This window comes from Gorilla gorilla, chromosome 20 (assembly GCF_029281585.2).
Source record: "Gorilla gorilla gorilla isolate KB3781 chromosome 20, NHGRI_mGorGor1-v2.1_pri, whole genome shotgun sequence".
NCBI lineage: Eukaryota > Metazoa > Chordata > Mammalia > Primates > Hominidae > Gorilla > Gorilla gorilla.
Window position 1 is genome coordinate 8,961,720 of NC_073244.2, and position 25,795 is coordinate 8,987,514.

Consider the following 25,795-nt stretch of genomic DNA (forward strand, 5'->3'; position numbering starts at 1 on the left):
CTGGGCCCGTGTTGGCTGACCCTGTTGCCCCCTCTGCCCTGCTTTGGCTGAGCTGAATTATTTCTTGTTCCTTCCCATCTGGGGGCTTCTCGCTTAACCTCCTTTGTTGTCCCTGATAGAGGGGCCTTGTTAGCCCGCACCTTCCCTCCTTCGTCACTTGACTTCTGGCTGCTCATTCTTTGTACCTTAGTTTTAGCATCACCTCCTCCAGGAAGCCTTCTTTGATTTCTCCTCCTCCCTAGGTCTCCTCTAGGCTCCCACAGCTGTCTGTGTTCCCTGCATGACAGCTCTGCTTTATACTGGGCACAGCTTTCCCTCATTCTTCACTCATCTGCTCTGGCTCATCTTTTGAGTTTCAGCTTAAGTGTCACCTCCTCCAGGAAGCCTCCTCTGATTTCCTCTCCTCCCTAGGCCTCCTCTGGGCTTCTCCCAGCTGCCTGTGTGTCCTCTATCCCAGCTCCCATCGCCCTGGTCACACAATCTACCTCCTCCTTTGGACTTCGAGCTCCGTGTCGGTGGATATTGTGGCTTTGCCGGGGTCCCGGCTGTGTCCCCAGCACCCACCACACGGCCTGGCACACAGTAGGTGCTCAGTGACCCAGCAGCACGCTCAGAAACTCCCTTTCCAGCCGAGCGCGGTAGCTCACGCCTGTAATTTACAGCTACTCAGGAGGCTGAGACACAGGAATTGCTTGAACCCAGGAGGTGGAGGTTGTGGTGAGCTGAGATCAAGCCACTGCACTCCAGCCTAGGTGACAGAGACTACATCTCAAAAACAAACAAACAAACAAACAAACAAACAGAATTCTCACATGCTGCTGGCAGGGAGAGTGCTTGATTCTTTATCATTATATCTAAGGAAACTGAGACTCTGAGAGGTGAAGCGACTTGCCCAAAGCCACACAGCTGGGAAATGGAGGAGTTGGGATTTGAGCCCAGGCTCTTAATCAGCACCAATGCCACTTCTTACTTGGGACAGAAAGGAAGCCCTGACTCCTTAGGCAGCTGTACGGAGCCTGGGATGATAACGTGCTGAGAGCCAGGGATACTGTCTGCTGCACCCTGGGGCTCAGTCTCCCCATCTGTACAAAGGGACGTTCCTTAGGTACCTCCAGCCCTGAGACACTGGGTTTTAACTTTAAATTTCTGATGAACAACAAATACTTTTTTAGTATAAGTATGCCCCAAATATGAATAAAGATAAATATAAATACCTGCCACCGACCCCTGCACAAACCGCAGGCTCCAGACTACAAGTCCCACAACCCACTGCGGCCTCCCTTAGGAACTGACTATCATGACTTTTTATTTTTCATTCATTCATTCAAAAATGGTATAGGCCACCCGCCGTGCGCCAGGTCTTGTGCTAGATGCCGGGGATACATCATATGCACAAAACAGACAAAAGTTTTTGCCTTCGTGGGGTTTGACATCTACATCCTTGGGAGTTTTAAGTGATTTTTGTTTTTCTCAGCAATTTCTGCCAGGACGACTACAGTTCCCGTGATCCTTTGTGTGTTTGACGGGACTACAACTCCCAGAAGACCCAGCGCGCCAGACAGTCATTTCCTTTTTTCTTTATCCCCAACTTCTTCCCAGGTCGCAAGGTCACGTCCTGTGCCCACCTTTCGCCCCTCACCCCAGCTCCCCCAACGCCAAAGACGAGGTTAAGAAAGTGATATCGCGAAATAGTTTTTTAAAGCATTTTATTGCATTTTATGACTTGGAGTTTATGTGAAACCTCAACGGTATTAGCCGAACAGCCTGCCGCACCTTTCGGGAGTTCCAGAGTGGGCCTACAACTCCCACAGGGCTCCGCGAGCGCCGGACGGACTACAATTCCCGACAGGCAGCGCAGCTGGCGGGGCGGTTCGCGGCGGTGCCCACAGGACCTCAGGGCGAGTGCGGGCTGCCCCGCGCGGCGCCCGCAGGACCCCGGCGGCTACCCATGCCGAGGTGAGTCCGTGGGAGCCGCCGCCGCCGCCGTCCCGTCCCAGCTGCCGCCCCGCGCGGCCCCGCCGCCGGCCAGAATGCTGGAGGAAGCGGGCGAGGTGCTGGAGAACATGCTGAAGGCGTCTTGTCTGCCGCTCGGCTTCATCGTCTTCCTGCCCGCTGTGCTGCTGCTGGTGGCGCCGCCGCTGCCCGCCGCCGACGCCGCGCACGAGTTCACCGTGTACCGCATGCAGCAGTACGACCTGCAGGGCCAGCCCTACGGTGCGTGTCCCCGGCCCACCCTCGGGGCTCCCCGGGCTCCCCGGCCACGCCACTCCGGCCCGGCCAGCCCCAGGCCGATCCCTAGCTCCGGCCTGAGCTGCCCGACCCATGCTCAGGCCCCAGGCGAGGTAGAGCCCTGCCGCCCTGGACCCCCGGGCGCCCTGGAATCCCGGCTGTCCTTGCCTAGCGCCCAGGGACCCCCCGCGCTCGCTCCCACAGCCCCCGGCCCCTGCCTAGGTCTCCCTGCCCCGGAACCCATGGCCGGGCCAAGCGTCCCGCGCCCCTGGAGCCCTAAGTCTCTCTCCTGTCCCCAGCTGGGCCGACGTCTGCCTGCCTTGCCGAGTTTCTCCCTCCTGGGCCCCCTCCGCCCCTTAGGCTTCTTGGTCCGGGCTCACTTGAGCAGACGCTCCCGTCCTGACCTCCAGCTCCCAGGGTCCTGTTCTGGAGACCATCTGGTTGGTCTCTGGATCCACTGGGTCACGTCCGTGTTCCCAGGCCTCCCGCCTTTAGCTGACTGCGTTTGGAGTTAAAGGTCCCTGCACTGATTTCTGCCAGGCTGAGCCACCCGACGCGGTGGACCAGCATTCCCCACCCCCTCCCACGGCCCTGGGTGCCAAGTGCATTTTGTCCAGTGCCCAAATTCAACCCCCCTGAATTTTCTCGCTCTAGTCACCGGCCCCCACGTCAAGGGCCCATTTGTCCCCAGACCCCTGACGCTCTCTGGTCCCAGTTCGTGAGTCATGTTTCAGAATCTGCTAGCCCAGCTTCCCTGGCCTCCTCCCACGTCCCCAGTTCAGTCCACTCGCCTGGGGTTCCCTTTGACCCCCTTTCTGTCCCGCCTTTGATGCATACCCACGCCCTCAGCTCAGCCGCCTCACACCCACTTCCCAGAACCCCACTTGTTCCATCTTTCCAGGATTTCCTCTTCCTTTTCCAAATTCGCACCCCCTTGCCCTTGCATTCTGCAAGTCTCCCACTCAACAGCCTCGCCCCCTCCCGTCGTGGCCCTGACCTCAGTGTCTAGACCATTCCACATCCCCTTGTCTTTGCCTGGCTATAGCTGTCCCTGACATTCCAGAACCTTCTGGTCCCTGGTTTTTCTTCTTTTCAGCCTGGCCCCTCAGGTCCCTGGAAGTCAAGGCCTGGCCTCCCCTGTGAAGGGGTCCCGTCCGCATGTTCTCCCGGCCCCCTTAATTCCCAGCCCGGATTCTCTTGGACTGGTCCCTCTTCGTCACATCTCAGGCTCAACCTGAGGCGCGGGGACCCCCAGCGTCTGCCAGCCCTTGGGGAGCCCATCTCTGGAGATGGAACGAGACTTTGGCCTCCGGTCCCATTTTGCCCCAGAGTTAGGATTCTTTTACTTAGAGCCATTGTTGTCAACCGAGGGGACGCTGGGTGATGTCTGGGGACATCTGTGGTTGTCACGACCACGGGTGCTCATGGCATGGAGTGGGTGGAGGCCAGGGACGCCGCTCAATTCCCTGTAGTGCCCAGGACGGCCCCACCCCAGAGAACGATCCGGCCCTAATGTCCACAGTGTCCAGGGGAAGCGCCCTGGGGCCAGAGTGGTGGTGTAAACCCAAGGCCCAGGCTCTGGAGGGTGGGAGTGGAAGGCCAGGGGCTCCTCATGCAGTGACCGCGTTTTCCGTGCTGCTTGGGATTTTCCCGGGGGAAGGGTCCTGACGGGCACCATCCTGTAGAACCGCCTCCATCTTTGCTGCCTGGCACAGGAGCCAGCAGCCACAGGAGGCTGCCAAGCCCCCAAAACGTGGCCTGTGCAACCGGTGGGCAGGATTTTCAGTGCTGCTTAAGGGTAATAAACCCAAGTAGCCACGCGTGCCTGCGGCTCTCATAGCGGCTTCCGTGGGGTTTCCAGGGCAGTCTGCACCCCAAAGACCCCACTCCTAGTGCTCGAGATACCCTGTTCACACTCTTGGCATCTCCTGCCTGGTCCTCCAGCTCAGCCGGCCTCCATCCAGCCCCCCGGGCAGGTGTGATCTGGTGGCTGCTACACTGTCCCTGGGCAGGTGTGGGCCCCCTTTCTCTCCCCAAGAACCCACCCAGGGAATGCATGTTGGCGGCTCCCTACACTGTCTCTGGGTGGATGTGGGCCCCCTTTCTCTCCCCGCGAGCCCGCCCAGGGAATGCATGTTGTCTATTGAGTGAGCAGGTGTCCCTCCGTTCCCCCGCCAGACGGACGCCCTCTCCAGCCTCCTAGAGTCCCTCCCAGTTTCCTTGTGTGGCCTCTTGTTCTCCGCAGCCTCCTGACGTTCACCCCGTTTTCCTTCCCCGATTCCCTCGGCCCCTTTTTGGTGGCGCCTCCCTCCCTTTCCCCCGCAGTCCTTTCTCTCTTTCCTCGCTTCTCTGGGGCCTTTGCCCACAATCCTGGGTTTTCTTCTGAGTCTTCTTTTCACTGGCCTCCTCCCCTGTACCCTCCTCCCTGGACCCCAGCTTTTCTTTCTTCTAGTGAGGAAGCTGGACCCAGCTTTCCCTGTATGTGGCATTCGCCCAGCTGGTCCGTGGGCTCCCGGGGTGAGCGGAGGAGCCCATGGGGCAGCCGCCCTGCCTCAGCCTCCATGCTCCTCATCTGCACCCTGGGAAGCACAGCCCAGCTCTCGCAGGGTAGGCGAGGCCCAGCCAGCACACCCCTCTGTGTCACTCTGGCCGCCCCGAGAGACTGGGGGTGGTTTGGGCCAGAGCCCTGCCGAGGACAGGCCCTTGAGAAGCCCCAGCGTGCTGCCTTTGAGGCCACCCTCCACCACCATCTTCCCGGTGTGCTTTCACCCCCGGGCCCACTACCCGGAGGAGCTGCAACCCTTACTCGCTGGGGAGTCCTTTCCCAACTTCCTTCCTGCTGCTGTTGGGAGGCGCAGGGCGGGGCGGTGCCCTTTGTGTTTGGGTGTGATCTGGGTCTCACTGGCCAGGTGCACAGCACCCCTCTCCTGGGAGTGGACTCTGGCCCTGCCGGGTGAAGGCTTTCTCGGCTAGGCGGCCGTTCACAGCAGGTGGGGCTCGTTGAGCTTATGGCCCATGTGAGGTGGGAACCTTAGCACCCCTTGGAGCGCCCAGCTCCCAGGACCTGTGAAGTCCATCAGACTTGCCAAAACTTCTTCATCTGGGATACAGCTAACTGCAGCCTGTAGGTCACGTCTGGCTCTCTGCCTGTTGTTGTTAATAAAGTTTTATCGGCATGCGGTCATGCCCATCCATTGGCATCTTGTCGCTGGCTGCTTCCACGCAGAAACAGCTGAGCCCAGTGATTGTGCCAGAGCCCTATGGCCCGAGAGGGGAAAGGTTGGCCGTCTGGCCCCCGATAGATAGACAGGTGCCCAGGCCACTGTTCAGGTCCAGTCCTGTCACGCCAACTGGTGACTTCTCTCAGGATGCCCGGTGCCCTCCATGGCGTCCACCACAAGTGGCCTTAACCCATTCAGACGCGGGTCTGAGGGAGTTGGTGCTGGTTTCGCCTGTGCAGAGGGCCGTGTCCACACTAGCTTGTGGCCACCCGGCCCGACCCTGGCCCTCGAGGGAGGCTGGGGCCACCCAAGGCCATCTGTGCTCCTGGGGAGATGGGCCTTGGCCACAGAGAGCCCTTGCCTTTGGGCCCCAAGCGAGCAGGGGCTGGGATCCAGAGGGCGACATGGCCTTGGCTGGTGCTGATGCGAGGCAGGGCTCCGTTGGGCGGGGCTTCGGAATGGGAGGCCGTGGCCTTCAGGGAGCTCTAGGTGCTGGTGTCCACCTCCGTTCCTCTGATTTGCTGCTGCTCCTTCCCTTCTCCCTCCTCGCTCGCTCCCTATCCCACCTGCGGGAGCTCGAGGTCCGGAGAATGGGGGTGCCTGCCAGTGGGCCTCATCTCCCGGCCCCAAAGGGGTGACATTCGAGTCACCCCTGGGAGGCCAGGGCATGTGGGGACAGGTGGGGTGCAGGGGAGGGGTGCTCCCAGCACTGCAGGAACCCCAAGGACTCCCTCGAGGTCTTTGGTGCCACGTCCCTGAGGGGCCTCCCAAGGGCAGAGGAAAGGCTCCCAGCAGGCCTGGTGACGTCAGGCTCTGAGAGGGGAGCAGGGATGAGGCTGCTGGGCCTGGGGTGCGTGGCCCCCTGTGGCTCCTCCATCCCAGGCCTCAGAGCTGGTTCTCTGCCCACCTCCTTGTGCTGCACCCAAGACCCCGCCCATTCCCACCTGAGACCTGTGTCCCTTCTGTGTCCCGCCTTTCCCCCCCATGCACCCAGCTCAGCCCATCAGACACCCCGTTGGAGCAGGCTGCTTCCCTCCCACCGCTTCCCAGACAGCACACTGCTGGACACAGAGCTGGGGGCTCATGCACGCCCCTGGCCCCAAGCCCGAGGCTCAGCGCAGGCCCCGGGAAGAGCTGCGTCTGTGGGGAGATGAGAGAATGAGGGTCCCCAGCATTCAGCATCCATCTTCAGAGCGAGGCTGGCTCCCACGGGGACGCCGGAGTCGGTCCTGCGCATCGTGATTTTGAGTGCTTCCTGCACGGGTCTCACACGGGAGGCCCTGGGGCCTGCACCCGGCACCCCTGCATCAGGCCTGCACCCGGCCCCCCTGCGTCAGGTCTGCTTTGCGTGGCATCCTGTTGGCTTGTGCAGCGCTGAGATGTTTTAGAGTGTTGCTTGTCTTTTGACATTTGGGTGATGTGACGTAAGAATTGGGATTTCCAGCTTCTGGTGTGGTCCACTGAGGTCCGTGTCCCCAGCTGAACGCGGGTGGCCCTTTTAGAGGGGCCGGCGCTCTCCAGGGTCTTTCCAGGGCGACTCAGGTGGCCGTCGCGGTGTGTGGCGGGCAGCAGGCAGATCGTCGCGGTGCTGAGACTTGCAGGGGTGAAGTGGCAGCAAGTGGGAGGTGCGTGTGCAGCTCAGGTGCACGGAGCAGGGACCCCTGAGCTGCGTCTTGTTGGGTGGAGGACGTTTTGCTGAGAGAGGAGGGAAGAGCAGTCCCAGGAAGCAAAAGGCAGCGGCGAAACCAGAAGCCCTGGCGAGTTTCCAGAGCGGTGACCGTGGGGAGCGCCACCGCAGAAGTGAATAAGCCCGTGCTGGAGCGACAGCCCCAGGCTCTCAGCGACGGCCCTGGCCTTCCGGGGAAGACCCCGCCTCGCCTCAGAGACACCATAGCCCAAGCTGATGAGCCTCGTGCCGCCCCAGCCCCTGGATTTCTAGAAAGCTGACATGTCCAAGGTGCGGTAGGGTGCTTCTAGAGCAGGCGAGCCCGAGGGGCACTCCATGCTGGTCTCGTGGCTCAACACAGGGGTTTAGCCTGGGGCCCATGAACAGGCTTCAGGGGAGCGGTCCCCAGCTGGGACCGCCTGTAACAGGAGTTGAATCCAGCCTGCCCTTGGCCTATTTAAGAGTTTTGTTGGCACACAGTCCCACTTGTTGGCTTACCTGTTGTATATGGCTGCACTCCCCTGCCTGCAGTTTTAGAGCTGAGTGGTCGAGACACAGACCGGAAGTACTCACTCTCTGGCCTGTTGCAGAAGAGGTTTGCCGAGCCCTGGTCTAGGATCCTGTGTAGACTTCGGTGTGGGGTGGGAAGTGTGGGTTTCTCCCTGGAGAAGGGGCTCTGCTCTCATTAGAAAGGGGCCGGGCATGGTGGCTCACGCCTGAAATCCCTGAACTTTGGGAGGCCAAGGTGCGAGCATCACCTGAGGTCAGGAGTTTGAGACCAGCCTGGCCAACAGGCAAAACCCTGTCTCTACTAAAAATACAAAAATTAGCCGGGCATGGTGGTGGGTGCCGGTAATCCCAGCTACTCGGGAGGCTGAGGCAGGAGAATCGATTGAACCTGGGAGATGGAGGCTGCAGTGAGCCGAGATTGTGCTGCTGCACTCCGGCCTGGGCAACAGAGTGAGACCCTGTCTCAAAAACAAAACCAAAAAACAAAGATTCTCAGGAGGTCTGAGACCCAGGGTTAACGTGGCACTGAGCCTGTGGGCATGGGCCCGGCACGCGTTCATGGCCCCTGTGACCCGGTGTGTGGGGGGCAGGCTGGGGGGACCCTGGGAGCTTCTCGAATCGGTGGTCTCCAGGTTGTGGGCTGGGGCTGGGGCTGCTGAGTGGGTCCCTGGCCTGGATCTGTCCCCTCCCGTCGGCCTGGCCACCCGCCGAGGCTCACGACCCCGCCCCTGTGCCCACAGGCACACGGAACGCAGTGCTGAACACGGAGGCACGCACGATGGCGGCGGAGGTGCTGAGCCGCCGCTGCGTGCTCATGCGGCTACTGGACTTCTCCTACGAGCAGTACCAGAAGGCCCTGCGGCAGTCGGCGGGCGCCGTGGTCATCATCCTGCCCAGGGCCATGGCCGCCGTGCCCCAGGACGTCGTCCGGGTGAGTGTCTGCCCTGCCCCGCCTGGCTCAGGTCCAGAGCTGCGGCAGGAGTTGGAGGCAACTGTGTGACCCTAGGCAGGTCACTTCGCCTCTCTGAGCCCTTTGGAAAGTAGGATGGACTGTTCCCCTGCTCCGTTGATCTCCAAGGGGCGATTGTGTCTTCAGAGGACGCTGGGTGATGACCGGAGGTGTTCAGGGAGGGCCGCTCCTGGCGTGGAGTGAATGGAGGCCAGGGATGCTGCTCAGCACCCTGCAGTGGTCAGGACGGCCCCACCCCAGACAGTGATCTGGCCCCAGGGTCCACAGGGCTGCGCAGGAGACCCTGCCTTGAGTGAACAAGACCTGGTAGAATCCAGCAGACGCCCTGGGTGAAGATACTTTTGCAGATGAGAAGGGGAGGGTGGGTTGGGGGAAGCCCTGGTTTTCTGTGAGTGCCCCATGGTTCATGCCGCCCTCTGAGGGCCTGCCTGCCCTCCGGGGACAGTCACTGGGCCCCCTGCTACCCCCTCCAGGGACAGTCACTGGGCCCCCTGCTACCCCCACCAGGGACAGTCACTGGGCCCCCTGCTACCTTGCCACCCCCACCAGGCCAGCAGCCCCCTAAGTGTGTGTCTGCTCCACAGCAATTCATGGAGATTGAGCCGGAGATGCTGGCCATGGAGACCATCGTCCCCGTGTACTTTGCCGTGGAGGACGAGGCCCTGCTGTCCATCTACGAGCAGACCCAGGCCGCCTCCGCCTCCCAGGGCTCCGCCTCTGCTGCTGAAGGTGGGCTCTGCGCTGCAGGGATGGGGGCCGTGGGCGTGGGGAGGCGTCCCCGTCCCAAGGGCTGCGGTCACCCTGGGCTGTTTCTTCCCTCAGCGTGTGGCATCCCTTCGCCGGGGTTAACAGTGGGGGTTCCTGGGCCCTGTATGGACCTGCTACATCACCACCTCCGGGCTGGGACCTGGGACTCTGCATTTTTGCAGCCGCCTGTCCCCCCTCCCAGCTGCTGGCTCTGTGCACACGAAAGACCAGAACCACGGACTCAGGAGGAGCCTTTCCCATCCTCAGGGGCTCGGGGTTTATGAAACACACGGGCACCTGTTCAGTTCTCTACCTGCCGAGGACATTCTCAGCATCACATCTCGAGTGGGCAGTGTGGGTGCGTCGGCGGTGTCCTTACGGAGAAGGGGCACACGCCTTTCCTCCAGCCCCGTGAACAGGGGCCCTGGCAGCGAGCTCAGAGCAGGAACCCGGAGCTCTGTGGTGGGACCTGTGGTGGGGAAAGATGGGAGTGGCCGCTGTGGAGAGTGAGGAGAAAGAGGAACTGGAGAAGCCAGCTGAGGGGCCTGCCCGGGGCTGTCGTCAGCTACTGGGGGAGCAGGGCTGAGAAGGGAGGCCAGAGCCCAGGGCCAAAGAGAACAGGCAGGTGTGTCCTGGCCCAGCACCAACAAAAACAGTTTGGTGCTGTGGTTTCAAGCTATAGTAAAGGAGGCCGAGGCGGGTGGGTCACCTGAGGTCAGGAGTTCGAGACCAGCCTGGCCAACCTGGCGAAAGCCTGTCTTTACTAAAAAAATAGAAAAAGTTAGCCGGGCGTGGTGGCAGGCGCCTGTAATTCCAGCAACTTGGGAGGCTGAGGCAGGAGAATCACTTGAACCCGGAAGGCGGAGGTTGTGGTGAGCTGAGATCACACCATTGCACTCCAGCCTGGGCAACAAGAGCAAAAGTCCATCTCAAAAAAAAAAAAAGCTTCATCCTACACAGCCAGATCAGTGGAATTCTAGATGCAGAGTTGGCTAACACTGGCCAGGGACCACCTGTTTTTGTTGATAAAGTTTTATTGGCAGTGGGCCACATTCATTTATGCACAGTCCACGGTGGCTTTCCCAGCAGCAGAACTGAGTTGCCGTGGCTGCGACAGAGACCATCCAGCCTGCAAAGCCGAAGGTGTTATCTGATCCTTTGCAGAAAACGTTCCCAACCCCTGGTCTAGATTAAAAGTCTTGACAATGGCCATTTTTGTTGTGGTAATAGAAAAGTATAGTTCTGCAAATCCCTAAGTATCCTGTTAGGGAAGAAGGAAAGAGGAGTCGTCTTCTTTTTTTTTTTTTTTCTCTTTTATGAGACAGAGTCTCACTCTGTTGCCCAGGCTGGAGTGCAGTGGCACAATCTTAGCTCACTGCAACCTGAAGGAGGAATCTTCTACTTGGTGGAGTATTATGCAGCTGGTAAAGATGATGTTGAGGGCCAGGCATGGTGGCTCACGCCTGTTGTCCCAGCACATATGGAGGCTGAGGCAGGAGGATCGATTGAGGACCTGGAGTCCAAGATTAGCCTGGGCAATATAGCAAGACCCTTGTCTCTACAGAAAATTTAAAAAAGCCAGGTGTGGTGGTGCATGCCTGTAGTCCCAGCTGCTCAGGAGGCTGAGGTGGGAAGATCACTTGAACCCTTGAACTTGGGAGGCAGAGGTTGCAGTGAGCTGAGATCGTGCCATTGCACTCCAGCCCGGGTGACAGTACGATACTCCGACTTGAAAAGAAAAAAATTACAGAGAGTTCCCAGGAGCATGCTTCCCCCAGTGATCATATCTTTATTTTTTATTTTTTTTTTTTGAGACGGAGTCTCGTTCTGTCGCCCAGACTGGAGTGCAGTGGCACAATCTCGGCTCACCGCAAGCTCTGCCTCCCGGGTTCACGCCATTCTCCTGCCTCAGCCTCCAGAGTAGCTGGGACTACAGGTGCCCACCACCACGCCCGGCTAATTTTTTGTATTTTTAGTAGAGACGGGGTTTCACCGTGTTAGCCAGGATGGTCTTGATCTCCTGACGTCGTGATTCGCCCGCCTCGGCCTCCCAAAGTGCTGGGATTCCAGGTGTGAGCTACCACGCCTGGCCGATCATATCTTATATACCTATGACAATTGTGTTTTCATTTTTATTTTATTCTTTCTTATTATCTTTTATTTTATTTCAAAAGATTGTATTTTTAGGCCAGGCACAGTGGCTCATGCCTGTAATCCTAGCACTTTGGGAGGGTGAGACAGGAGGATTGCTTGATCCTGGGAGGTAGAGGCTGCAGTGAGCCATGATTGCGTCACTGTACTGCAGCCTGGGTGACAGCATGAGACCCTGTCTCAAATAAAAAAAAAAAAGTTGTGTTTTTAAAATGCTTTAAAGCACAGAAATGCGGACTTAAAGTTGTGTGAACTCACAGGCATTTTCGGGCAGGCCCGGCCCTAAGTCCCTAAGTGAACAGCTGTTATTGAGGGCCCGGGAGGAAAGGATCCAAATGGCATGGAGGAGAAATTCCCCAGCAGAACGTTCCAGAAAGGAGATGTGAATAATTTCGAGAGAAGGTTGTCCTAGGGGGAGCACGGGCATCACGTGTTGTCGAAATCTGCTGGTCCCGTCCCCACACCCGGCTGGTTGGCTCTGCCTGAGCCCCCAACCTGGGGTGTCGGTGCTGGGGACTCCCCCTGGCTGGGCCGAGGCTGACGCGCCCTCTCCCTCTCCCTAGTACTGCTGCGCACGGCCACTGCCAACGGCTTCCAGATGGTCACCAGTGGGGTACAGAGCAAGGCCGTGAGTGACTGGCTGATTGCCAGCGTGGAGGTGAGTGCCGCCTGCCCCGGAGCCGGCCCCGCGTCCCCAGGGGTCCCTGCCATCCGCCTGGCTTCCCGGCTCGGCCGTACTAGAGGGGATCCTCTGATGGGAAACTGGAGTCGGATCGCCCCCCTGCCTGGCTGAAAACCTCCTGTGGCTCCGCTGGCAGCTGCAGGAACCCAAACTCCTCACGTGGCCGGGCAGTCACTCTGTGGAGTGCCCAGGCCCCTGCCAGCCCCCGGCCCATGTCCTTCCTTCCATCATGGGCCCCCACACACCAAGCCGCTGCCTCCCACCCCAGGGCCTTTGCACCAGCTGCCCCTTCCAGGAAGCCCCCTCTAGGCTGCAGCGTCGCCAGCCCCCTCTCATCACATAACCTCACCCGTCAGCCCAGACGCTGCGTCCTCACAGACCTTTCCGAGCACCCCGGGGTATCAGCAGAGTCGAGAGGGTGGGGAGCTGCCGGTGCGGAAGTAGCCGCTCAGATCATCAGGGCAGATCCAGAGGGTGAAGCCTGCATCGCTGCTGCTGCAGAACTGGCAGGGGCCTTAAAACCCGAGAAAGCACCCACCGACTCCTCTAGCATTTCCCCGCAGGACGGCGCCGGTGAGGGGCGCAGATGAGTTCACACAGATGAGGGGTTGCCTCACTGTTGGGGGAGCCCTGAACAAGACGTGCTTGCTGTTTTAGGGACCCAGGCCTTGTTGGGGGGGGCCCGAGTGGAAAAGCACCGGCTTAGGCTGGGGTAGGGAAAGTGTCCTGGAGGCCCCGGCTCCCCATAGACAGGCCTTGGCGGAGGAGCCGTGGGGTTTGTCGATGGCGGCTGTTCTGTTTGTTCCTGTTGGATTGTACTGTGGGCCCGGGAGGCGGGCCCTATTCCCAGCGCCAGTTAGTGTGCAGTGAGACCCGGTAGCCTGGCCTGCATCACTCCACAGTGGCACGGGCGCTGGGCTCCAGATCCCATGGGGCCGTGTCGACTCCCTTTCCCCTGGCTGTGCCCTTTCTCCGTGAGCAGAGCCCTCTTGGCAGCTGGGCTTTGAGTTCAGCCGTTGAAGGATCTCCAAGTGGAAAAGCATGTTGCAAAAACAGCAAGTAGACTCCCACAGCCAGACGGGGAGTCCCCAGGCCACAGCCGGCCCTCTACCTGCTTTTGTAAATGGGTTTTTGCTTGTTTGTTTTTGTTTTTTGAGAGAGAGTCTCTCTCTGTCACCCAGGCTGGAGTGCAGTGGCGTGATCTCTGCTAACTGCAACCTCCGCCTCCCAGGTTCAAGTGATTGTCTTGCCTTGGCCTCCCGAGCAGCTGGGATTACTGTCATGTGCCACCACGCCCAGCTAATCTTTTGTAATTCTTTTTTTTTCTTTTTTTTTGAGACGGAGTTTCACTCCTGTTGCCTAGGCTGGAGTGCAATGGTGCAATCTCAGCTCACTGCAACCTCCGCCTCCTAGGTTCAAGCGATTCTCCTGCCTCAGCCTCCTAAGTAGCTGGGATTACAGGTGCCCGCCACCACGGCCAGCTAATTTTTGTATTTTTGGTAGAGACGGGGTTTCACCATGCTGGCCAGGCTGGTCTGGAACTCCTGACCTCAGGTGATCTGCCCGCTTTGGCCTCCCAAAGTGCTGGGATTACAGGCGTGAGCCACTGTGCCGGGCTGTGTAAATAAAGTTTTATGGCACACAGCCATGCCAATGCATGTGCAAACCGTCCATGGCAGTTTCTGAGTAGTCGTAACAGACACCATCTGGTCCCCAAGGCTGAAAATATCCCCTCTGGCCCTTTATGAAAGTCTGCTGGCCCCCGGGCTAAAGTGGAATCTGACTTTGGTGGGGTAAGAGGCAGGGAGGGGTGCATACAGACCCTGAAGGAACCCGAATGCCTGGCTGAGGGGCTCAGCCCTGTTCCCACAAACAGTTATCCTCCTGAGGGGCTCAGCCCCATTCCTACAGTTATCCTCCTGAGGGGCTCAGCCCCGTTCCTATAAAAACTTACCCTCCTGGCCGGGCACGGTGGCTCACACCTGTAATCCCAGCACTTTGGGAGGCCGAGGTGGGCGGATCACGAGGTCAGGAGATCGAGACCATCCTGGCTAACATGATGAAACCCTGTCTCTACTAAAAAGTACAAAAAATTAGCCGGGTGTGGTGGCGGGTGCCTGTAGTCCCAACTACTCTGGAGGCTGAGGCAGGAGAATGGCGTGAACCCGGGAGGTGGAGCTTGCAGTGAGCCGAGATCGTACCACTGCACTCCAGCCTGGGCGACAGAGTGAGATTCCGTCTCAAAAAAAAAAAAAGACACAAACAACAAAAAAAACCTTATCCTCCTGCTCTCCCCGATTTTTAAAGATTTCGACCTGAGAGCCAGAGCAGGAGTGGGTCCCTGTTCCCGGCTCCACCTCCTCCCTGGAGGAGCTCCCTGGGGCTCCCAGAGTCAGAGGCTGGCACCTCCTGTGGTCCTCAGTGCTGAGGTTGATGCTGGCACCCAGTGGACGGGTCCCACGTGGCCCAGAGGGGAGGGGGTCTCCAAGCCCCACACACGGGTCACCTGCCCCGGGAACAGCCAGGCCATTCCCCTGCTCTCTTTCCACAGGGGCGGCTGACGGGGCTGGGCGGAGAGGACCTTCCCACCATCGTCATCGTGGCCCACTACGACGCCTTTGGAGTGGCCCCCGTACGTATGTGTGTCCCCATTCCCCCCACCCCACAGGGCTTGGATGCTGGCTCCAGTCCAGTGCCGAGGCAAAGCGCCTGTAGGGGATGGCGGCCAGGGTCAGCGGCTCTCCCCGTGACGGCCTTTGCCCGTCATCCTGGTCCCCGCGGGGGCCTCAGGGTGGGTGTCATGGGGCTGAAACAGGCCCGGCTCTTGCCCCGGGGCCCCAGGTCCCAGGGCACGGCGGTGTCTGTGTCAGAGGCTGAGCCCAGGGAGTCTGAGTCAGGGTTCCCCGGGCCAGCGCTGGGTGCCGTGGCTCCACACGAGGCCTCCTCGAGGCTGTGGTTTGTCCCAGCGAGCGGTCGTGGAGCACGTAGCAGAGTCCGCGAAGGGAAAGGCGCGTGCGGTGAGTTGGGGAGGCCAGTCCTGGCTTCCAGGCCCTCTCCCCGTGTGTCACGTGGAACGCGCCTCATCCTCAGCAGTGAGCTGGGACGACAGCCCAAAGCACTGTCACCAGCGAGGCTTCCGGAGACCCAGCGCCCGGTTCCTATGGGGGCTGCTTCTGCAGCCCCTGCTGCCTGGCCCATGCCGGGATTCCAGACTCCGGAGGGAAGCAGGGCCCCTGCGTAAACCATGGTGTTTGCAGGAACAGCTTTGGACCCAGAGCCTGTCCTGTCAGCGAGGGTCGGGGGCCCTGCTGCAGGTTCCTGGTCTCAGGCCTGCGGCACAAGCTTGGTTCTGCTCAGCGTGGGTTGAGCGGGAGTGGGGTGGGGGGGGCATGCACCACGGTGTCAACCAGCACCCTGCCTCCTCCTTTTTTTTTTTTTTTAATTGAGACAGAGTCTTGCTCTGTCCCCCAGGCTGGAGTGCAGTGGCACAGTCTCGGCTCACTGCAACCTCTGCCTCCTGGGTTTAAGCGATTCTCCTGCCTCAGTCTCCCGAGTAGCTGGGACCACAGGCACCCGCCACCACACCTGGCTAATTTTTTTTATTTTTAGTAGAGATGGGGTTTCACCACGTTATCCAGGATGGTCTCGATCTCCTGACCTCATGATTCGCCCACCTCAGCCTCCCAAAGTGCTCGGATTACAGGCCTGAGCCACCGCGCCCAGCCCTGCCTCCTTTGAACACAAATCACCTGAACCAGGCAGAGTGCGGAGGGTCCGGGCAGATCTGCTGCCTGGCTGAGTGCCCGACCCCTTGGAGGGCCAGGCCCCCAGCCTTGAGAATGCCTGGTCCCACTGGGCCCACACAAACTCAAGCTGCTCAGAGCAATGCCTCTTGAACTCCTGACCTCAGGCGATCCACCTGCCTCGGCCTCCTAACCTGCTGGGATTACAGGCATGAGCCACTGCGCCCGCCGCCTTTCTCTGTCCTCATTGTCCCCTATGAAGCTTTTTTTGTTTTAAGTTTATTTTATTTATTTATGTATTTTTTTTTTTTTTTTTTGAGACGGAGTCTCGCTCTGTCACCAGGCTGGAGTTTAGTGGTGAGATCTGGGCTCACTGCAACCTTCGCCTCCCGGGTTCAAGCGATTTTCCTGCCTCAACCTCTGGAGTAGCTGGGACTACAGGCGCGTGCCACCACACCTGGCTCATTTTTTGTATTTTTAGTAGAGATAGGGTTTCACCATGTTGGCCAGGATGGTCTCGAACTCCAGACCTTGTAATCCGCCCATCTCGGCCTCCCAAAGTGCTGGGATTACAGGCGTGAGCCACTGAGCCCAGCCAAATTTATTTTTTGAGATAACGATAGAACATAAAGTTCACCATTTTAGAGTGTACGAGTGGGTTTTAGTACATCCAAAGTTGTATGGTCTCCACCTCTAATTCCAGAACATTCCATCACCCCAAAAAGCAGCCCCGCCCCATCAGCTGTCACTCCTGGTCCCCTCCCCAGCCCCGGAACCCCGGCATGTGCGCATCCGTCCCAGTGCCCGTGGCCTGGCCTGTCGGACGGGTCCTAGGAACAGATCCTACACTGTGGACAAAGTCTTTTGGATCTGGCTTCTCTCACTGAGGAGGGTGTTTATTGTCCCCCTAAATTCAGTGCCACCGAGGTCCCCTTTATATGCTGTGGCCTTGGGACAGTCCCAAGCCATTGCAATGTCCAAGAAGCAGTGTGGCCTTATTGAGAATGCTGCTTTAGATCGCAAAGGTGCATCAAAGGGCGGGAAGGGCATGTGGTCGGGCTGTGCAGGTCTCCCCACGGCCGGGGCTCGAGGGTAGAAGGGTTGGTCCCACAGAGGGGACCCCGCACAAAGACCAGGGCTGGACAGATGCTGCCCTCCGTGAGCGAATCTGGCCCGGCCCTGGGCTCCAAATTCTGCATGTCGCTTCTCCCGGGCGCGGGCCGAGCCGAGGTGGACGAGGAGAGTCCTGGGCTCGGCGGGGCCCCGCAGACCCCAGGCCATCAGTCGGGGATTGAATACAGGAGGGGAGCGATCGCAGTTGCCCACTGGATGTGGCAGAGGGGCTGGGGGACAGCACAGAGATGACCGCGGCTGCTGTGGGCAGAGGTCATGGGGCTACGGGAGTAGGGCGGGGGTGACGGAGAGATGACCGTGGCTGCTGTGGGCGGAGGTCATGGGGTGCGGGAGCCGGGTGGGGGTGACCGTGGCCTTGCCTCTCCCGTCCCTGTAGTGGCTGTCGCTGGGCGCGGACTCCAACGGGAGCGGCGTCTCCGTGCTGCTGGAGCTGGCACGCCTCTTCTCCCGGCTCTACACCTACAAGCGCACGCACGCCGCGTGAGTGCCGGGGGTGGGCAGGGGGATGGGGGTGCGAGGGCCACACTGCCGGACAGCGCTGCCCATCGGGCGCCTCTGCACATGTTTCTCTGGAGCCTCCTGGCCCCGAAGTGGGCCTGAGCCCAGGAATTGGGGCGCCTTATTTATCAAGGGCTAAGCTGAGCCCTCACAGGCTCTGTCTCTTGGAGTCCCACGGGGCCCAGCTGCTGCTCACCCCAGGAACCTGCTGGGAATGCTGTCAGCTGCAACTGTTAGAGACGCCCGGCTAAGGGCCCTGGAACTAGGGGATCCCCTCAGCCCTGTGTGGTCGGGGCCGGATTTTTTGCTGGGAGGGGGGGCCATCCTGGGCACTGCAGGGCGCTGAGCAGCATCCCTGCCCCACCCACTCTATGCCAGGAACACCCAATAGTCATGACAGCCACGGGTGCCCTCAGACATCGCCCACTCTCCGCTGGGGGCGGAAGCACCCCTGGTTGAGAACCCCCTGGGTTAGGGAATTCCACGGGCCCCCGAGAGACTGTGTCCCGTGATCATCTGCCCCGCTGAGGTCCCAGGAGGCTGCACACATTGAAGTCCACACCCTGAGTAGGAAGGGAGAGAGGAGGTGAATCCCAGGAGCTGGGGTCCCCCTGGTTTATCCCGTCTTCCCCGTCGGGAGTTTATCCTGGTGTCTGGTGTGAGCAGGGGGCAGACTTGATTTTTCCCCAGATAATGAATGCAGGCTTCGTCTCCGTGGCCCTGTGGATGTCTTTTGTGCATGACTCTGTCCTGGGTGCCACCCACTCCATCCCAGGAGCACCCCCAGACGTAGCAACCACAGATGTCTCCAGACATGACTGTGTCTCTTGTGTGGGGTGGGTAGAATCACCTCCGGGTGAGACCCTGGCCCAGTCACCTGCTCCCAAGACGGTACTGCTGCAGTCATTGTGTCAGCAGCTCAGAGAGGCCAGGGCCACTGTGGCTGAGACGTTTCTCAGCCTTCTCACAGTCACAAGGCGCCGGGAGTCATGTCCAGGTTCAGGCAGGAACTTGGACTCGAACTCCTGGCCTCAAGCGATCCTCCTGCCTCAGCCTCCTAAAGCACTAGGATTACAGGTGTGAGCCACCATGTCCAGCCAAAACTTGTTATTTTTTTTAAGCTGCAGAACCTCTTCCCCCAGCCCCCCACTGATGCCTTTTGAGAAGCTCATGCCGTCAAAAACGTGTGAACGGGGCTGGTTTCTGCCAGGCCTGGGGGCTTCTTGGCAGCTGGGGAGAGGTTGGGTTTCTGGGGCAGAGGGAAACTGGGTTGGAGAGAGTCCGGGGCAGATGTGGGAAGATGGGGGTGGGGTCGTGCTGAGCAGTTTTCTTCTCTGACCCTGGTGACCCTTCTAATAGCCAAGGCTGTGTTCCATTAGAATTTTTGGCCTGCCTGGGTGGCTCATGCCTGTAATCCCAGCACTTTGGAAGCCTGCGGCGGGTGGATCACCTGTCAGGAGTTCGAGACCAGCCTAACGTGTTGAAACCCTGTCTCTACTAAAAATACAAAATTAGCCAGGTGTGGTGCTGCATGTCTGTAATCCCAGCTGCTTGGGAGGCTCAGGCAGGATAATTGCTTGAACCCGGGAGGCAGAGGTTGCAGTGAGCCGAGACTGCACCACTGCACTCCAGCCTGGGCAGAAAGAGCGAAACTCCGTCCCAAAAGAAAAAAAAAAAAGAATTCTTCTTTAAGTGAATAGACTTTATTTTTTTGATCTCCTGGTGTCTGTTGCCTGGTCGGTCACCCCGGTTCCTCCTGGGCTCAGAGAAGTCTCTAGAGCTGGGGTCTAACGTGGGGTGGCCCTGCTGCCTAGAGACACTGAGTGATTTGCAGTTGTCATTGGGGGAAGCTCCCGGTATGGGGTGGGTGAAGCCAGGGATGCCACTCAGCACCCTGAAGTGCCCAGGACAGCCTCACCTCAGAGAACCATCCAGCCCCAGTGTCCACAGGGCTGAGGGGTCATGCCCCGCCCTAAGGGGCTGGTCAGGATTTCCTGCTTTGGGGAGACCTTCATACCCTTCCTGGGGGACCTGTGACCTGGCCCGGTCCCTCCTCCACCCCAGGCGCTTGCCTGTCAAAGCTAACACTGGGTCTTCCCTCCCAGGTACAACCTCCTGTTCTTTGCGTCTGGAGGAGGCAAGTTTAACTACCAGGGAACCAAGCGCTGGCTGGAAGACAACCTGGACCACACAGGTGAGTGGCCCCGGGTGGGGATGGGGGTGCCGCGGTGGTGGTGCCATGGGGAGGCACAGAGGCCTAGGGGTTGCCATGGGGGCAGCCAGGAGGCACAGAGGGAGGGCCGGGGGCCACTTCCCGGTCCCCGCCTGCCCCGCCAGCTCTCGGTGTCCTGCAGACTCCAGCCTGCTTCAGGACAACGTGGCCTTCGTGCTGTGCCTGGACACCGTGGGCCGGGGCAGCAGCCTGCACCTGCACGTGTCCAAGCCGCCCCGGGAGGGCACCCTGCAGCACGCCTTCCTGCGGGAGCTGGAGACGGTGGGTGCCCCTTTCACGGATGGGTCCGGGGCTCTGCGGAGCACACACATCGGGGCCGGGTTGGGGCATCCTGTCCCAGGGTGTCCTTGCTGTCCGCCCCTCAGGCTCTGAGGGCCACACTGTGTCGGGGTCGGGCTGGGGTGTCCTGTCCTGGGGTGTCCTTGCTGTCCAACCCCGGGGCTCTGAGGGGCACACTGCGTCAGGGCCGGGCTGGGGTGTCCTGTCCCAGGGTGTCCCCTTGTCCCTCCTTACCCACTGCTCACTGCCCGCCGGGGCTCTAGCAGGCCTTAGGGGGACCCCGGGGGCAGGTGGATTTCTCCTCATTTTGCCCCCTCGGGGGTTCTGGGAGGCCCCTGGAGCATTTGGGGAATGGGCTAGGGTGGCCGCCATCCCCGCCTGCCCTCTGCTAATGGCGCCTCCGGCTGCAGGTGGCCGCGCACCAGTTCCCTGAGGTACGGTTCTCCATGGTGCACAAGCGGATCAACCTGGCGGAGGACGTGCTGGCCTGGGAGCACGAACGCTTCGCCATCCGCCGACTGCCCGCCTTCACGCTGTCCCACCTGGAGAGCCACCGTGACGGCCAGCGCAGCAGCATCATGGACGTGCGGTGAGCGCGGCAGCGCCTGCCTGGCCCCTCCTAGGGCTTTCCTGGGGGCTGAGCCGCCGGTCGCAGCTGCAGAGGCCATGAGAGCCTGGAGGGAGCGGCCCCCACACACAGGCTGCCGGGAAGGGGCCGGTGCGTGGCCAAGGCCGGCTGCACGGTCAGGCCGTTCCCAAGCTCCTCCTTACTGGGGCTAGGGAGGGCGAGGCCAGCAGCCTGGGGTCGTGGCCCCATATAGGACCCCCAGACCCCGTCACCTGTTGAGTTAGGAGCAAGTAGCTCCTGCCTCTGGGCCTCTTCAGGGCCCTGCCACAGCCCGAAAGTCCTGCCTGGCCCCGGCCACCGTCTTGGGGAGCCTGGTCCCCCACCACACCCCGGCCTTTCCTCGCCCCGCCTCCCTCTGGGCACTGTGTCTCTGGCTTCCTATGTCCTCTGACCCTGTGTCCTGCCCGTCTCTCTGCCATCATGTGAGCCCCTGGGCAGGCTTTTGTGGAGCCTGGAACAGTCTGGCCACCCCAGGCACACTCCCGGCCAGTCCTGGCACCAGCAGGTGGGCGCCGTCTCCTCCCCCAGCGCCCGCAGTCCCGGCATAGATCCTTCCCGTTCATCCACTCTGCTCTGCGGTCACTGGGCCCTCAGGAGTGGTTTGAGCTCAGCCATCGGAGGCCTGCAGAAGCCAGTGGCGGGAGGGAGGGGCACATCCCTGGGTAATCGCAGTCCTGGAAAGGATGGAGGTGGCGGTCGCCCACCAGCCAGGAAAGATTGCTAGGAAATGAGGGTGGGTGCACGGCTGTCCCAGCTGTGCTGAGCTCTCTCAAGACCACCAGGGGTCAGCCCAGGAGGGCCACCTGGGATTTGCAGAGGGTCCCAGAATGGATTCTTCCACCAGGACGGAATAGTCCAGTTTAAATTCTGGAAGAGCAGAAAACCGAGTCAGAAGGAACCAAGGCCTCAGGGCGTGAGCCTCCTGCGCACAGGGACGGGTCAGGGCGAGGGGCCTGGAGGTGGGGGGCCCCCAGTGAATCTGCATCTACATGTCAGCCAAGTAGTTAAAGCTAAGCTTAATTTTTTTTTTTTTTTTAAAGACAGAGTCTCACGGTCTCCTAGGCTGGAGTGCTGGGATTACAAGTGTGAGAGCTACCTTGCCTGGCCCAAAGTCCACATTTTAAAACATTGTTTTTGAATCGTGAAGGTCCCGGGTGGATTCTAAGACCCTGACCCGTAACACGAGGATCATCGCAGAGGCCCTGACTCGAGTCATCTACAACCTGACGGAGAAGGTGAGCCCTGAGCCCTCGGTGCCGCCAGACCCAGCCCCAGCCCTGCCCCTGGTCCCGGCCCCACCCCTGGCCCCAGCCCCGCTGCAGGGGCCTGGACTCAGGGCCATCCCCTCCTCTCTCCGCAGGGGACACCCCCAGACATGCCGGTGTTCACGGAGCAGATGGTAAGGGGGCCAGGCCGGTGGGTGGGTGGGTGGGCGGGGCCAGGCCATGACTACCGCCACCATCCCTACAGCAGATCCAGCAGGAGCAGCTGGACTCGGTGATGGACTGGCTCACCAACCAGCCCCGGGCTGCGCAGCTGGTGGACAAGGACAGCACCTTCCTCAGCACGCTGGAGCACCACCTGAGCCGCTACCTGAAGGACGTGAAGCAGCACCACGTCAAGGCTGACAAGCGGTGAGGCTGGGGCTCCGCGCTGGCCCCGTTCAGCCTGGGGCCGAGGGGGACCTCCCCCTACTGCATCTCCCACCCCCTCACCCCTGGGGGATGCCAGGTGGAGCAAATACAAAGAGAGGGTGGGACGAGGGCCGGACACGGCGGCTATGCCTGCAATCCCAGTACTTTGGGAAGCCGAGGCAGGTGGATCACTTGAGGTCAGGAGTTCAAGACCAGACTGGCCAACATGGTGAAACCTCATCCCTACTAAAAATACAAAAATTAGGCGGATGTGGCGGTGGGCACCTGTAATCCCAGCTACTTAGGAGGCTGGGACGGAAGAATCGCTTGAACCCAGGAGTTGGAGACCACCCTGGGCAACATAGCAAGACCCCGTCTCTACAAACTTTTTTAAGTTTTTATTTATTTGTCTTTGAGATGGAGTCTCGCTCTGTCACCCAGGCTGGAGTGCAGTGGCGTGATCTTGTCTCACTACAACCTCCATCTCCAGGCTTCAAGTGATTCTCGGACCTCGGTCTCCTGAGTAGCTGGGATTACAGGCACCCGCCACCATGCCCGGCTAATTTTTTTTAATTTTTAGTAGAGATGGGGTTTCACCATGTTGGCCAGGTTGGTCTTGAACTCTTGACTTCAAGTGATCCGCCTGCCTTAGCCTCCCAAAGTGCTGGGATTGCAGGTGTGAGCCATCGTGCCCAGTCTCCATCTCTACAAACCCTTTTTTAAGAATTAGCTGGGCGCAGTGGTGCCCCCTGAGAAAGTGCTCTCTCCCCAGGGACCCAGAGTTTGTCTTCTATGACCAGCTGAAGCAAGTGATGAATGCGTACAGGTGAGTGGTGGCCAGCGGGACCTGGAGCCCTTCACCCCCTATGGGTTACAGCCGAGGGGACCGCGGCCCACGGGGGTCTAGGGGTCCACGTTACTGCCCTGCACCATCCTCGACCTCAGGGACCCTGCTTTCTCTACAGAGTCAAGCCAGCCGTCTTTGACCTGCTCCTGGCCGTTGGCATTGCTGCCTACCTCGGCATGGCCTACGTGGCTGTCCAGGTGAGCAGTGCCCAGGCTCAGGTGGGGCAGGGGCCGCCCGCCGGGAGGAGCTGGGCTGGGCGTCTCCAAGTGCATCCTGGCCCCTGGCTCAGCCTAGAGTCACATGACCTGGGGCTCTGGCCCCGCCCACATCCTCACTCCCTCCTGCTGTGTCCCCAGCACTTCAGCCTCCTCTACAAGACCGTCCAGAGGCTGCTCGTGAAGGCCAAGACACAGTGACACAGCCACCCCCACAGCCGGAGCCCCCGCCGCTCCCCAGTCCCTGGGGCCGAGCACGAGTGAGTGGATACTGCCCTGCCCGGGCGGCCCTGCGGGGACAGGGGCCCTCTCCCTCCCCGGCGGTGGTCGAAACACTGAATTACAGAGCTTTTTTCTGTTGCTCTCCAAGACTGGGGGGGATTGTTTCTTTTTTTCCTTGTCTTTGAACTTACTTGGAGGAGAGCTTGGGAGACGTCCCGGGGCCAGGCTACGGACTTGCGGACGAGCCCCCCAGTCCTGGGAGCCGGCCGCCCTCGGTCTGGTGTAAGCACACATGCACGATTAAAGAGGAGACGCCGGGACCCCCTGCCCGATCGCGCGCAGCCTCCGCCCACCACCTCCTGCCGCAAGGGGCCTGGACTGCAGGCCCGACCTGCTCCCTGCTCCGCGTCTGTCCTCGGACGTCCCCTCCCGCTCCCCGATGGTGGCGTGGACATGGTTATTTATCTCTGCTCCCTCTTGCCTGGAGGAGGGCAGTGCCAGCCCTGGGGTTCTGGGATTCCAGCCCCCCTGGAGCCTTTTGTTCCTCATGTGGTCTCTGACCCGTCCCCCCGACAGTGAGCTCGGGGAGCTGCGCCACCCAGCCTTCCCCTTCTCCGACTGCAGGGTCTGATGTCATCGTTGACAGCCTTTGCTTTGTGGGGGCCTGGCAGGGCCCCTGCCTCCCCGACCCCCGACCCACTGCAAACTCCTGTTCCCCTGCACTCCTCTTCTCCCAGCCCATCCCTCCCGCCCCGTGCCTTTGCGGCCCCAGCCCGGCTCCCAGGGCCCTCACCTGCTTGGCCCTGGCCCAGCTCCCTGCCCTGAGTCCTGAGCCAGTGCCTGGTGTTTCCTGGGCTCGGTACTGGGCCCCCAGGCCATCCAGGCTTTGCCACGGCCAGTTGGTCCTCCCTGGGGAACTGGGTGCGGGTGGAGTACTGGAAGGCAGGAGGTGGCCTGGGGAGGCCTCGTGGCTCCTCCCCTTACTCCCCGCCCTGGGCCTCAGCTTCCTCTTCTATAGAAAGGATGTGTTTGGGGTGGGGGCGTCAGGTGAGAACGTTTGCTGGGAAGGAGACGACTTGGGGCATGGCCTCTGGGGCCACCCTTCCTGGAACTCGGAGAGGAAGGTCCGGGCCCTTGGGAAGCCTTGGACAGAACCCTCCACCCCACAGACCAGGCGCCGTGTGTGTTTGGGAGAGAAGGAGGCCCGTGTTGAGCTCAGGGAGACCCCGTGTGTCCGTTCTTTAGCAATATTACCTACCCAGTGTGTGCCGAGCAGGCTTGGTGGGGAAGGGACTTGAGCTGGGCAAGTCCTGGCCTGGCACCCGCAGCCGTCTCCCTTCTGTGGCTCAGGGAGGTGTTTGCTGTCCGAGGGACCTGGGCCGGCCCATGGGAGCCTGGGGTTCTGTCCAGATAGGACCAGGGGGTCTCACTTTGGCCACCAGTTCTTCGGCCAGCACCTCTGCCCTCCAGAACCTGCAGCCTGGAGGGGTGAGGGGACAACCACCCCTCTTTCCTCCAGGTTGGCAGGGGACCCTCTTCTCCTGTCTGCCCTGCGGGTTGCCCGCCTCCTCCAGAGACTTGCCCAAGGGCCCATCACCACTGGCCTCTGGGCACTTGTGCTGAGACTCTGGGACCCAGGCAGCTGCCACCTTGTCGCCATGAGAGAATTTGGGGAGTGCTTGCATGCTAGCCAGCAGGCTCCTGTCTGGGTGCCATGGGGCCAGCATTTTGGAGGGAGCTTCCTTCCTTCCTTCCTGGACAGGTCGTCAGGATGGATACACTGACTGACTGTCTGGGGCTCAGGCTGGTGTGGGATGCAGCCAGCCGATGACAAAATAAAGCCATATTGAATGATCGCCACCAGTGTTTGGTCTGGGGGCTGTGAGAATTGGATTGTGACAACTGTTGGGGGTTCATGTTCCTCCAGGGGGTGACAGTAGGGGCAGGGCTGTGTGGAGAGTACGTCACTGACTTGCCCTCTGCTGGAGTGAGGCTCCAGCCTGTCATGGGCCAGGCCTGTGCCCAAGGCTGCTGGGCCGTGCAGGAGAGGAGGGCCTGTGTACAGGGTCTTGTAGGTGATGGATGGACCTGTTTCCTGGGCCACCATCACAAAGCACCACCAACTATGGGGCTCAGAACACCAGAAATCCACCCTTAGTGTCTCCGAAGCCCCAAGTCTAAAGTCA

The 25,795-nt window shown here is 60.3% G+C and overlaps 1 protein-coding gene across 2 annotated transcripts; it reads left to right on the forward strand.

Annotated features, from left to right (window-relative positions):
• The first annotated feature begins 1,602 nt into the window (after positions 1 to 1,602).
• On the forward strand, positions 1,603 to 25,469 carry NCLN (nicalin). 2 transcript variants are annotated; one of them, XM_031007486.3, is made up of 15 exons: positions 1,603 to 2,214; positions 8,367 to 8,557; positions 9,181 to 9,325; positions 12,058 to 12,152; positions 14,728 to 14,808; positions 17,430 to 17,533; positions 19,657 to 19,745; positions 19,906 to 20,045; positions 20,474 to 20,652; positions 21,839 to 21,926; positions 22,052 to 22,090; positions 22,162 to 22,325; positions 23,098 to 23,151; positions 23,291 to 23,369; positions 23,529 to 25,469. In XM_031007486.3, the coding sequence occupies exons 1-15, from the start codon at positions 1,719 to 1,721 to the stop codon at positions 23,586 to 23,588; spliced, it is 2,004 nt and encodes a 667-aa protein (XP_030863346.2). In that variant the 5' UTR covers positions 1,603 to 1,718; the 3' UTR covers positions 23,589 to 25,469. The 2 variants fall into 2 exon arrangements, with proteins under 2 accessions (XP_030863346.2, XP_030863347.3); XM_031007487.3 differs by having other exon boundaries at positions 1,836 to 2,214; positions 22,165 to 22,325.
• The last annotated feature ends 326 nt before the right edge of the window (positions 25,470 to 25,795 follow it).

What these genes read in the sequence shown, in the direction of transcription:
- NCLN (XM_031007486.3), top strand. Translation starts at nt 1,719, where the DNA reads ATGACTTGGAGTTTATGTGAAACCTCAACGGTATTAGCCGAACAGCCT. An exon ending in TGCCCCAGGACGTCGTCCGG is followed by an intron (nt 8,558 to 9,180) that starts GTGAGTGTCTGC and finishes TCTGCTCCACAG; the next exon opens with CAATTCATGGAGATTGAGCC. An exon ending in AGCAGCATCATGGACGTGCG is followed by an intron (nt 20,653 to 21,838) that starts GTGAGCGCGGCA and finishes TGAATCGTGAAG; the next exon opens with GTCCCGGGTGGATTCTAAGA.